The following is a 12,592-nucleotide window of genomic DNA, read 5'->3' as shown; positions in this document are numbered from 1 at the left end:
CATCAACCTCTTAAATAACCGCCCACCTCCTATGAAGGTCTTAGCATTGTCACAGTAAATGGCTGTTGGAACGCCATGGAGGTTTGTAAAATGTACCAAAGCCTGCAAAAAGGCCAACACACTCATGTCTGGTACCACCTCAACATGTACAGCCCTGATACTGAGACAGGTGAAGATGAGTAGATACATCTTCACCACCTTAGCCCCTTCATTAACCCAAAGGTGGCCCGTAAAATCTACTCCCGTGTTAAGCAGGCAAGCTGGCCACATTGGGGGGCAATACTGGTCTGGCATTGTACTTGCGGCACAGTGCACATGAAGCCAGGACTGTTTTCACTGCTTGTCTCCCCTTGGGCACCCAGTAACCACACCGTCTTAACTCTGCCAGAGTGGATGCAACCCCCAAGTGTTGACACCTTGTATGTGCATCCATTATTATAAGCCGAGTTACTGGGTGATATTTTGCTAACAGAACAGGGTGTTTAACTTCCACGTCGAAGTGGAGAGACCTTGCAATTCTGCCACCTGACCTGATAAGACCCTCACCATCAATGAACAGGTCGAGATCATGCACCAAACCCGGAACTGTCCTACCTGAGGAATCCCGCAGGAATGTTAGTTCCTCAGCATGTGTCTGGTGCTGCATCGTTTTCATTAGCAGAACGGCTGCAAGCCTTTCCGTGTCAACTTCTAACCGACGCAACTGATGGATGAATCTGAGGACCAAGGAAGTCACTCTCAATAGCTTGGTGAAGGAAGAAAATCTTTCGAGGGGAAGAACTGTAGGTGGTTCCTCTCCCTGTAGGATGGCAGCATTCCAAGAAGAACGGACCACCACTTGGCTGTGCTGGCTGAGGCATGGCAACTGCTGTGCAACCCATGGACTGATCCCGCTACTTAACCAATCCGGACCAGAACACCAGAATTGAAGGCAAGCCTTGAACCTTTTCAAAGTTAACCCCCTAGTGATCAAATTGGCAGGATTCTCAGTCATTGAGACATAACGAAATGAGGGCGAGAAACCTAGTGTGGCTTCCAACTCAGCACTCATCTGTTGGATGTCCTTCAGTCTATTCCGGGCAAAGAGGTTTCTGCTTACAATTGTTCCGGAAATCAGCCAAGAGAGGACCACCTGCGAATCTATGGCTACATGAATCTCAGAGGGAGAGAACCCTCCAAAATTCCTCAACAAAGTAGGCAGGCACCGGAGAGCCAAAAACACAGCTATAAGTTCTAAGGTGGGTAGAGTTTTCTTTTTCAAGGGAGCCACCCTAGCTTTTGCAAACACCAGACCAGATTGGCAATTTTGCACTACATATGCTGCGAAGCCATATGCCTCTGGAGATGCATCGCAGAAAAGAAAAAGTTTGCCAGCCTCATTTTCGCTGAGTGCTCTTCTGGGGAAGGAGACAGTCTCCAGCTCAGAAAGATCAAGGGAAAGCTTCCTCCATAAGGACAAGTATTCTGGTGGGACCGTTACATCCCATCCCAATCCCTTCTTCCAAAGTTCACTCAACAAAATACGGCCATGTAACAAAACCGGTAGGCACAATGATAACAGGTCATAGACTCTAGCTGTCTCGCTGAGGAGCCGTCTCTTTGTAAAGGCACTAGAGTCGCACTCAACAGCTGCTTCACAAAAAGTGTCTGAGAGAGGACAGTATCTATATCCGAGCACCTTCTCCCATTTGTTGCCATGGTCACTCAGGGAACCATGCTTCTGCATTTTGTTTCGAATCGCCACATGGTTAGAATTACAGGACTGTAATTCGAATCCTCCCTGACACAATCGTTCCCGGGTGAGTGTATATAACCGGCACAGTTCATCGGGATCATCGTGCGACATAACCAAATTATCCACGTAAAACCGATTCTCCATCATGGATCTACAATTATCCATGGAAAACTGCGCTGCATGGTATTTAAGGACATAATTTAATATAAATGGACTAGCGGCATACCCAAAAATAATTGTGTTATATCTGAAGCAGCATAGGCGACCTCCTTCTTTTAGGAAAAAACAGAACTTATTCCTGTCCGATTCAAGCTTCAGATGGATCATTAAGAAGGCCTTCTTGATATCTGCTAACATGATGTGCTTATTAGCACGAAAGATAAGTAACAAATCTAGTAGGTCACTAGTAAGATTTATTCCCTGGTAGGTAGCCTCGTTAAGGGAAGAAGAGTCACCAACTTTGAGGCTGCAGTTGAACACTGCCCAAATCTTAGTGGTGGAGGTAGGGTCCGATTTCAGGACAGGCCTGTGCGGAATCCAGACAAACTCTCCAAACCGTTGAGGAGGCATGAAGATCTCCTCTATAATTCCATCCCTTTCCTGCTGAAGGAAAACCTTCAAATATTCATTATAAAGTTACCTCTTCTCCAATCTCTGCACGACACGTTCCAATATTCGCAGAGCCACTGTATGGTTGGAAGGAATACAAGAGATCTTATCGTCCTCCCATGACAACTGAACGTAATATTTGTTATCCTTAAATGAAATAGACTGTCGAAAGAGAGCAATCTTCTGTTCATCATAATTAGACCGTTCCTGTTCTTCAATACCCAGTGACTCCACACTGAACATCTTCTCCAAACCCCTTTGTACATCACTTTCAGGAAAGAAATCACTTAGAGGGTCTTCATAGGTTCCCTGAGACTCTAGCACAAAACATAGGTGAGATGGGTTGACTTCAGCAGTCGACACAAGTACAGCATCGAAGGTAAGGCATTCTGAGTTCTTGTTCACAGAATGGTCAGTATGTAAAAACTGCTTCACCTCACCGAAGGGGACGAGTCCTATTGGGGTCAAAAATGCCTGTCCAAGCAAACAAGGAACTAATTGAAGGCTCCCCAAATGTTGAATAACATCCAGCCCAATTATTCCATGAATTGGAATAAAATTGGTGCCTCTGTCAAATCTGGCAGCTAAGGGACATTTGAGGCGTTTCAAATTCATCCAAAATAAAATCCAGATTCTCGATGTGTACCGAAATATCAATATTTTCGTGTACCAACACCGTCAGGGAAAATGGACAACCGGATCCAATGCTAGCCTCCAATGCTACCTCTTTAAAATGCCTGTCGCAATCTCCAAGGATGGTAGTCAGCCTGATTTCACAATCATGCCCAATAGATTCCAAGTGACCGAGGGGGTTCAAGACCTTACTGGACAAATAAGTCCGTCCACTGCCTGTGTCCAACAAACAGTTGACGGAAACACTTTTTTCACCCCTACCAAAGGTAACACACAAAACAGGGGGAAGGCTTGAGAATTTTCCACTATGAATGCTATAGGCTGAGTTGGACTGAATAGAGGAATCTCTCTGTGAAGTACCGGATCTAGGTCCTGAAGGTACATTCCCTAAGGCCCCCCCCCCCCCGCATAGTGTTACAAGCCGATCCAGGGATCTTATCCCCCTTAATAAGGAGACGTTTAACAGCTTCCTTAGTATCTCTCAGAATTGATGACAAGGTGGGGATTCTCCTACCAGAAATTAAGATCAACTCCCCCTTAACCTCCTTGGGGAATTTTGCAAAGAGAATCTTGGCCATAAGCCGAGCCCCAGAAGAAAGGTCGTTTGAAAACGAACAGTCAAAGGAACCCTCCAACTCAGCCAATAGGGAAGCCACTTTGGATATGTAGTTAGCCAGGGCAGTAACGGATCTGCCCTATTTACAGGAAAAATCTAATATGTCTTGGAAGATGTTATCTATGATTTCATCTTCATCGAAGTACTCACTCTTCAGGACCGAAAGAGCGCCCTTATAATTTCTGTTGCTGATGAAAAGATGATTAATCAACAACAGGGGTTGGCCAGACAGAGAACACTTTAAAAAAATTTAGCCTTTCGGCATCATTGGCCATGTCAGCTACACAATTCTCAAAACGTGACAAGAACTACTCGAAGCTCATAGGGTTAGATTGCATGTCCAATCCATTGAAGGTGGGTCCCGTGATCTGAATTTGAGGTGGTTTTACAGTAAATTAAGCCCCAACTCTTCTAACTTCTGGGGAACATGGAAGACTCAGAGAGTCCATGGCCACTGGAAGGAGCTTTAACTCAAGATGTTCTAATTCTCTTCGGAATCTCAGGGTGTGTGCAAGAGACTCCTTCTCAATTTGAATCCAATCCTCTTCCTCAGAAGATTGAAGTTGGATTTTACTAACACATATGTCTACTTAAATATTCCTCCACCGATTTCTGCAGCGCAGAGAAGGATTTAACAGAGAGTTCATCCTCCAGATTGGCCATCTCCAAAATCGTTCGGATTTTAGTCCAAAGAAGAGAAATTCTCTTCCTTAAATCTGGTTGACTCACATCCATGTTAGTATGGGGATTCTTTCGCAAATATGTGAAAAAATTAATTTCCAGAAAATCAATGACCGCTCAGATCGAGAAGGGAGCAATGCACTTACCTTAGGTTGCGAAAGAATTGCCCCTTTCCATGACGCAACCGTCTTGTAGTATCTTCACCAGACGAAAGTGGAAAAGATTTACTTTCAATCGCCAGCAACCGAATCAATTTGTGGTGAAAGAAAGAGAAAAATGACAAGGGAATCTCCCCTCTTATATAATGGAAGGATCAGATAATTAACTATCACGTGATCCGGAGCACAAAAAATACTTTAAAAGGGTGAATAACAACAATTCTTCTTGGTTAGTATTCAAGGTAAGTGCACGCCGATCCTTCTCTTCTCGAGCAATCATTAATCCTTTTTTTCACAAATGAAAACACACGTATATCTCTGTTTTCTTGTTTTTTAAAGATTATTTCAGTCTTGCGAGTCGAGTCTACAGCATTACATTTGACTACGAGGATTTAAGTGACAAAGGAAATCTGCATGAGAGATTTTATTTAGACAAAAAGCGACGTATCTAACAGCTTGCTCTTTTTCCTCGATCTCAGCATCTGCACTGAACAAAATACATTCACTGGCAAAAATTGGGAAACTTTTTCATATTGACAACAACAAAAAACGAACGCGACTCTTTCACATTTCACTGGAGACGAAGTTTTCAATATTTCTCATGACTTCAATGATATCGGGACAACCATTAGAGTGGAAGATGAAACAGTAATACGAAACCAATATGAAATAGTGAAGAAGCTACCAACCAATGATTTCATGCCTGAAAAAGAATTTGACAAAATTTTCAAATTTAGACGCACAAAGCAAAATACAGATGTAAATTTGGACTCTTACGGGGCCAGGCTAAGAACTCTAGCATTCAAGTGCGGAATCCGGGAAATATAGGCCCAGATACTGCAAGGCTCTTCGTGCTCTAACATTAGAAGAAGGGCATTAAGAGATAACTTTAACATAAAAAAAAAGTCCTAGACAAGCCAAGACCATTAAACTTGTTCACACATGAACTGTAGACATAGAACAAAGGAAAGTTCAGACATTTTCGTCCTACAACGAATGTCTTCAAGCACAGCAACGAGAAAAGTTAAACTCCAACAGCGGATGTCATCACGAATGCACAAAAATAGTAGCCGCCACTTTACCTCGACTACGTAGGAAACAAAATAAAAGTGCAAACAGGCCGTGGATATTTGTCATATATGTGGTGTAAATGAAGAGAAAAGAAACAAGAACGACCGACCGCATTTTTGTGTGGCTTACCTCGTGTTCATAATGAAGAAGAAAGAAACAAAAATGGCTGCCCTGTTTCTTTATATGCCTACAGGGTGACCACGAGGTATGCAAATGAGATGCTCCTGATTGGAGATAAAAGAGGAGTAATTTGGGGAAGGAGAGCATTCTGAAGTTTGATTGCGAGCAGAGAAGGTGTATTTGCAGAAGAGAAAAGCTAAAGTTGCAGAAGTTCGTTTTGGAGTGGAGAGAAAACGCGTCAAGTGGGAACGGGAAGGTGAAAGTTCGGACAGCAGTATCACGCAACCGACAAGCTATTTCGGCACATCAAGCAATTAACATGGCTGAGTGAAGACTGAGCACTCAGATGTTGAGACCCTTTACTGGGGAGGGCGACCTGATTAAATGGCTGGAGAAATTAAAAATGGTGGCGAAGCTGCAAAAGATAGAAGATGTGGTCACCCTGCTGCCGCTATGCTTAGAGGGGGAAGCCCTCACGATTTACCAGCAGATGCGAGATGAAGACAAGGAAGACCTTGCCTTAGTGGAGCAAAGGCTGAAATTGGCCTTCGCTGAGGGCCCATTTGAAGCACTTGGCAAGCTGTCAAGTTTGAGGTGGACCGGCGAGTCTGTTGACGTCTTTGCGGCAGAGATCAGGAGACTGGCAGGGTTGGCTGGTTACGTGGGGAGGAGCCTGGAGATGACGGTAAAGCTGTACCTAGTGAACGGCTTCCCAGAGGAAATCTCTGCGAACATGCAGAGAATCACGGGGATCCATTCTATGGAAGTGGACGATCTCTTGGTCCACGCCAGAGTCCTAGTGAAAAATGTTAAAAGCCCAATCGTGGCTGCAGCTGTGAGTGGAAATATGTGCATGAGGCCTCACTTGAATGAGAGGCAGCCGGCGAGGCGACAGGAAGGGAGACCTTCCATCAAGTGTTTCTGGTGCCAGGGTCCTCATCTGATCAAGGACTGCAAAGAGCCGAGACCGGGGATCACGTGCTACCGATGTGGACAAGTGGGGAATATTAGCCGCTATTGTGTTGCTGCACGGGACCAGGGAAACGAGTGAAGGGGAGCTATTGTGCCAGTGGTTACCCCTTCTGTGTGGAAATGGCGCATGATGGAACATTGCCTCGGTTACCGGTGGTAGTCAATGGGAAGAGAGCCATAGCCCTTGTCGACACACAACGTTGTTAGCAAGGAATGTCGCGAGGTCATGGAGCGGAACCAGGATTATTAGGACCGTGGATGGCAGGGATGTGAAATGCCTAGGAGAGACGACAGCGGAAGTAATGGTGCAAGGGGTGCCCATTGGACTGCACGCCCTAGTGTTGAATCATCTGGTCGGTGGTGTCGACGTGATTATAGGTATGAGTGCAATTAACCGACTGGGGGGGCGCTACGTTAAGAGGGGGCCAAGTGACGTTTGGACGTCTCGGCGCAGTGGGGATGGCAGGAGTGGAAGGTGATAGAACTGTCAGAACCCCAAAACCGGAGGTTTGCTGCATTGAGGACAAAGATTTCCTGGCAAAGTTTGATGGCGTGAGGTGGACGGTGGAATGGAAATGGATCTCCGGGCCCCCAGAACTACAGAATAAGGTGGGCTGCTATGAAAACACCCTGCGAGGAGAAATAAGAAAAGGATTCGAGGAAGAAGTGGAGAGGTGGATAAAAGAAGGAATTCTGAAACCGTGGACAGGGGAAGAAAAAGGAGTGTTGCCACTACTGGCGGTTGTTCAGCCTACCAAAAACAAGATTAGGCCCGTGCTGGATTTTAGGGAATTGAACAGACACATAGCCTGCCACACTGGAACGGGGATCAACGTATGTGAGGAGGTCATGAGGAAATGGAGAAGAATGGGGCAGGCCACTAAGATTGTCAATCTGAAATCGGCATATCTGCAGATCCATGTAGATGAAAAACTCTGGCAGTACCAACTGGTCCGGTACAAGGGGCGGGTGTATTGTCTGACGAGGTTAGGCTTTGGGCTGAGTTCAGCCCCCAAAATTATGACTGCCGTGCTGAAGACAGTGCTGAGCAAAGACTGTACAGTGGAGGAGGCCACTAGTTCATACATTGACGACATCCTGGTGGAGGAGGCAGAGGTGACAGCAGAGAAAGTAAGAAGCCATGTCCAGAAGTATTGGTTAACTGCAAAACCGGCGGAGGCCGTAGATGGAGGAGCGGTGCTGGGGTTGAAACTAAGGCGAGATGGAAAAGACAGCCTTGTCTTCGAACGAGGGAATGCAATACCCGAAGTCGGATCTGAGCTGACGAGGCGAGAACTCTTCTCAGTCTGCGGGAGGCTGGTCGGGCACTATCCTATCGCTGGCTGGCTAAGGATAGCATGCAGCTTTATTAAACGACAAACAGGCACTGATGGCTGGGAGGGCCGTGTGACGAAGGAGGTCATGAACATGCTGCAAGAAGTCATTGCGAGAGTGAGGAATGAGGACCCAGTGAAAGGGAAATGGTATGTCAGCGGCGAAGACGCTGGTGTGGTTTGGTGCGATGCCAGTAACCTGGCATTGGGCGTCGTACTAGAGATAGGAGGTGTAACTGTGGAGGATGCGGCGTGGCTAAGAAAAAACAACAACTTCTCCCATATCAACGTAGCAGAACTAGATGCCGCTTTTAAAGGAATCAATCTGGCCCTGAAATGGGGATTGAAAATAATTGAAGTCAAAACCGATTCGGCAACGGTAGCGTCGTGGATTCGGTCGGCAGTAACTGGTGATAAGAGAGTTAAGACCAGGGGTGCTGCGGAAATGCTGATCAAGCGCAGACTCGGAGCGCTCACCGACCTGATAGCGGAATTCCAGTTGAGAGTATCTGTTGTGTTGGTCCCGTCAGAAAAAAACAAGGCGGATTCGATGACACGCGTGAAGAAGGCCTGGCTGCAGGAGGGAAAGGAGGTCTCCTTGGTATGCTGTGCAGGGGAAGAAGTCAAAGAGTCACACGAAATGCACCACTTTGGTCGAGAACGAACGTTATTCCTAGCCAGAGAGGTTTACCCGTAGACCACCGAGGTGGAGGTTAGGGAGGTGGTGGAGAACTGTCGAGAGTGCCAATCAATTGACCCTGGACCGTCCAGACACGAAGCAGGAGAGCTACACGTTGCGGAGGACTGGAAGCGATTGGCCATTGATGTGACACACTATCGCCACAAATTGTATCTGTCGATGGTCGACTGTGGACTGGGAAGGTTTGCCATCTGGAGAGAGATCAGGGCAGAAGCTGCATGGGCGATCGGAGGGGTCATCGAGGAGATATTTTTGGAGAGAGGGCCGGTTGAGGAACTCTTAATGGACAATAGCCCCGCTTTCCGATCAGAAGCCTTTAAAGGGGTTTTCGATAAGTGGGGAGTAAGGCAATTTTTCAGAGCAGCGTATCGGCCGAGTGGCAACAGAATAGTGGAGAGGAATCATCGCACCATTAAAGCCGCTGCGGAAAAAAGCAACGTATCACCCATAGAGGCGGTGTTTTGGTATAACATCTCGCCGAAGACCAAACAAGATGAGACAACTGTGCCTCATAGGGCCGTTTTCACATATAAGTGGCGGCATCCGTGCAACAAAACAGCAGGAATTGAGAGTGAAAAAGCCACTATCAAAGTAGGTGAAGAGGTGTGGGTGAAACCCCCCAATGCACAGTGTACCACTCGTTGGAAAAGAGGGGTCGTAACAGGATTGCAGTCAAAGAACAATGTGATGGTGAATGACGTTCTCCGGCATATCTTAGACCTGCGTCCTGTGACATTGCCGGTATGCAGTGAGGGCAGTGAAGAAGGGGAAATCGAGGGCCACCGAGAAGCAAATGATGCTGCTTGACCTGACTTAAGCCCGCATTGTAGTGAACCTGAAAACGTTAACCCCCGAGAAGTTGTCCCCCAGAGGCCTCGACGTGAGAGGAGGCGGCCTGCTTGGATGGAGGATTACGAAGTATCCTATTGATCTCGAAGATCAGGGGGGCGTGTGGTGTAAATGAAGAAAAAAGAAACAAGAACGACCGACCGCGTTTTTGTGTGGCTTACCTCGTGTTCATAATGAAGAAGAAAGAAACAAAAATGGCTGCCCTGTTTCTTTATATGCCTACAGGGTGACCACGAGGTATGCTAATGAGATGCTCCTGATTGGAGATAAAAGAGGAGTGATTTGGCTAAGGAAGGCATTCTGAAGTTAGATTGCGAGCAGAGAAGTTGTATTTGTAGAAGAGAAAAGTCGGATTCGGGGAGAGAAAAGCTAAAGTTGCAGAAGTTCGTTTTGGAACCATAACACGAAAGAAAAAAAAAACCTAACGTCTTAGCCGATGTCTCTATCGCACAACCGGAAATCGCGATCGTCGAAATTAAGCATAGTTAATCAAAAGGTGATGGAAAAACCGACCCCTCCTTGTATAAAAATGCCCAATTGAGGGTGAAGGAATTAATGTTTTTGACAATTTTTTTTTAATTTGTCGTCTGAAGGATGGAGCTTGAAAACAATACCGGTTTGGTTAGATTCTGCTGACGCATCTGTCGAAAGTTTTTAGCAGACATACAAACACACACACACACACACACACAAACACATTTTGCCTATTACTAACGGGGGTGCCCGGCGTTGCCCGGGTGTTTCGAGGCGTATAAGAAGAAAAGTTTTGGTAGGCAAGTGGGCTCAAACCCGGAGCCTTGAGGTGAAGGCAAAAAAAGAAAGCTTGACATCTTACCACGACGCTAAGAGGGCAAAGAAGTGAAAATGATTGAACTTAAACGATTAAAAAGTTAAGTGACATTAATTTACACATTTAATGAGGTTAAACAGTATGCCATAGGGAAATTAAATCACGCACTTAACTTTGGCTGCAAGCCAGTTTCTGCGTATTTGCTTGTTTCCCCCCAAAGATGTTGAGGAAACCCAGCTTCCCATAAAAAGGGAAGTGTCCAAATGAATAGCAATTGTCTGATATGAAAGGTTTCCCCCACATTGATCAAAGCTAATTGCTTTCAAAACGTCCTGGCCCGGAAGGCCAGGCCAATGCTGCCTTTGCTTCTACCAGTTTCGCTTTATTTATATGAGAAAGATAAACAAACACTGGAAACCAGGGATTTTTTTAAAACTCGGTCAAAATAAAAATAGAGACGATGTCCGTCTCCAAATCGGAGATGTTATAATCTAGGAAGTATAAGGCAACTTCTCCATAAATGTAACCTTGTTGAGAAGGCCAATGAAAAAAGCCTTTCATGGACATACACGAACGCGCGTGCCCATTTTGCCTTTTATATAATAGACTAGACTGGGTGCCCGACGTTGCCCGGGTGTTTGGAGGTGTGTGCTGAGCAAAAAATTAAAAAAAGTAGTAAGCAGGCAGGTTCTAACCCATGATGCGAAGGCGTAAAAGAAAGTGCAAGAAAATCTGACATCTTATTGCTACTCTATGACGCGACCCCAAGTCTAAAGCGTTCAAATTTAATGTAGCCAATCAAAAACAAAAGATGACTTGCAGAAATGGCGTTGCTTTTAAATTTCTTTTAAACCTGCCACGAAAGCAAATTAGATACAAGATCGTTTTTAATGTGGGCAAAAAAAAAAAAAAAAAAAAGAAGTGAGGGCACTCTGGCAGTCTCCAAATAAATAGTAATTGTTTCAGTATGAAGGATCTTCTCTACAATTGGCCAAGGACCAATTACAGAACAGATACTACCCGGCCTGAAAGCCAGGCGGTTGCGTTCCAATAGTTTCCCTTTATTTATATGAAAAAGACAAATATATATATATTAGTGATAAAGATACAAATATCTACTAACCACTCCCTATATATTCCCTATTCTCCCATATATGTCATTTTTTCATATATTATTTCTACCTACACTCTCAAAATTCTCCCTGTTGCTTTATATTTTTTCTCATTTCTATGCTAATATCCTTTTCCTAGATTTATCAATCTGATTCCTTCTCCTCTTCTGATGATTAGCATTCAGTTTCGAAATGTAATGAGGTTCTTTCTTTTCCATCTTCTATAATGAGTTAATAAATTTTTGTTTATCTAATCTCGAATTCTCATCTCTTACTTCTCCTCTAAACCATGTAAAGCTTCGACTATTTTCATAGTATCTTGTTTGCTTGCTAAAAGTTTATTTGTATCTTTATTGATTTTATTCTAGCTAGTTTAAGGTTGAGCTTTCTTTATCTATCTCGATATGTAAATTCATCCTCTATCACCTAAGAATATTCTAAGGAGGCTTACCTATACAAATTTATTCAATCTTTAAATAAGTTTATGGTAAATATATGATAAAAAGATTTTCATTGCAATTTAAAATTACAATCTTCCAATACTTTAAACTTTATCCTATAAATTCTCTCAATAACCATGATTTTCGTAACCCTTGCCTTCCAATTAATTCCCTATGGGAACTGAAAAAGGCTGAAAGATCAGTTGCTTCCCGTTACGGCAAAAAATCTTTTCTTAACAGATTAGCTGCAGACGAATTGGAAAATGCTTTATTAAATCTAGTAAAAAGAATCAAAATCAAAATCAAGAAAAAAAAAATGAAATATCAAAACGTAAAACTAACATTTCGTTCAAAGAGTAAAAACAGCACCAGAGATAATTATCCCTGCTGACAAAACTAAAAACTATTATAAACTAGATAACGCTATATACAAATCCCTAATTCATAAAGAACTAAATAAATCTTATAAAATCGCCCCTCTCTTTCGCTTCACTCTTTATTTGAATTAATAGTGAAACAAAAATTTTTCTTAACTCTTTGAACATAAATCATAGTACCAAGATTTTCCTTTAAAAAACCATAAGAACTTTCATAACAACCATTCGATCAGATTAATTTACCCTTCTAAATCAGATTTAAGTAAGGAAAAGAATTTTGAACAGAATCATTTCTAACTTTAATGTGATCAACTGGTGACAATACTACAAGCATATAAAGAGAAAAGGCGGCCATTTTTATCCTTTTTTTCTTCATTCTTTTTGTCTACACGGAA

The 12,592-nt window shown here is 43.9% G+C and overlaps 1 protein-coding gene across 1 annotated transcript; it reads right to left on the bottom strand.

Annotated features, from left to right (window-relative positions):
- Positions 1 to 247: 247 nt before the first annotated feature.
- LOC145259062 (uncharacterized) lies at positions 248 to 2,305 on the bottom strand. Its single transcript, XM_080116688.1, has one exon. It carries the CDS (start codon positions 2,303 to 2,305, stop codon positions 248 to 250), a length of 2,058 nt encoding a protein of 685 aa, XP_079972814.1.
- Between the last annotated feature and the right edge of the window lie 10,287 nt (positions 2,306 to 12,592).

Source organism: Euprymna scolopes, chromosome 34, assembly GCF_053919585.1.
Source record: "Euprymna scolopes isolate OS-2025 chromosome 34, ASM5391958v1, whole genome shotgun sequence".
Taxonomy (NCBI): Eukaryota; Metazoa; Mollusca; class Cephalopoda; order Sepiida; family Sepiolidae; genus Euprymna; species Euprymna scolopes.
The sequence above is the reverse complement of the archived record's forward strand: the minus strand, read 5'-3'. Positions and strand labels throughout refer to the sequence as shown.

What these genes read in the sequence shown, in the direction of transcription:
- LOC145259062 (XM_080116688.1), bottom strand. Translation starts at nt 2,305, where the DNA reads ATGCCTCCTCAACGGTTTGGAGAGTTTGTCTGGATTCCGCACAGGCCT.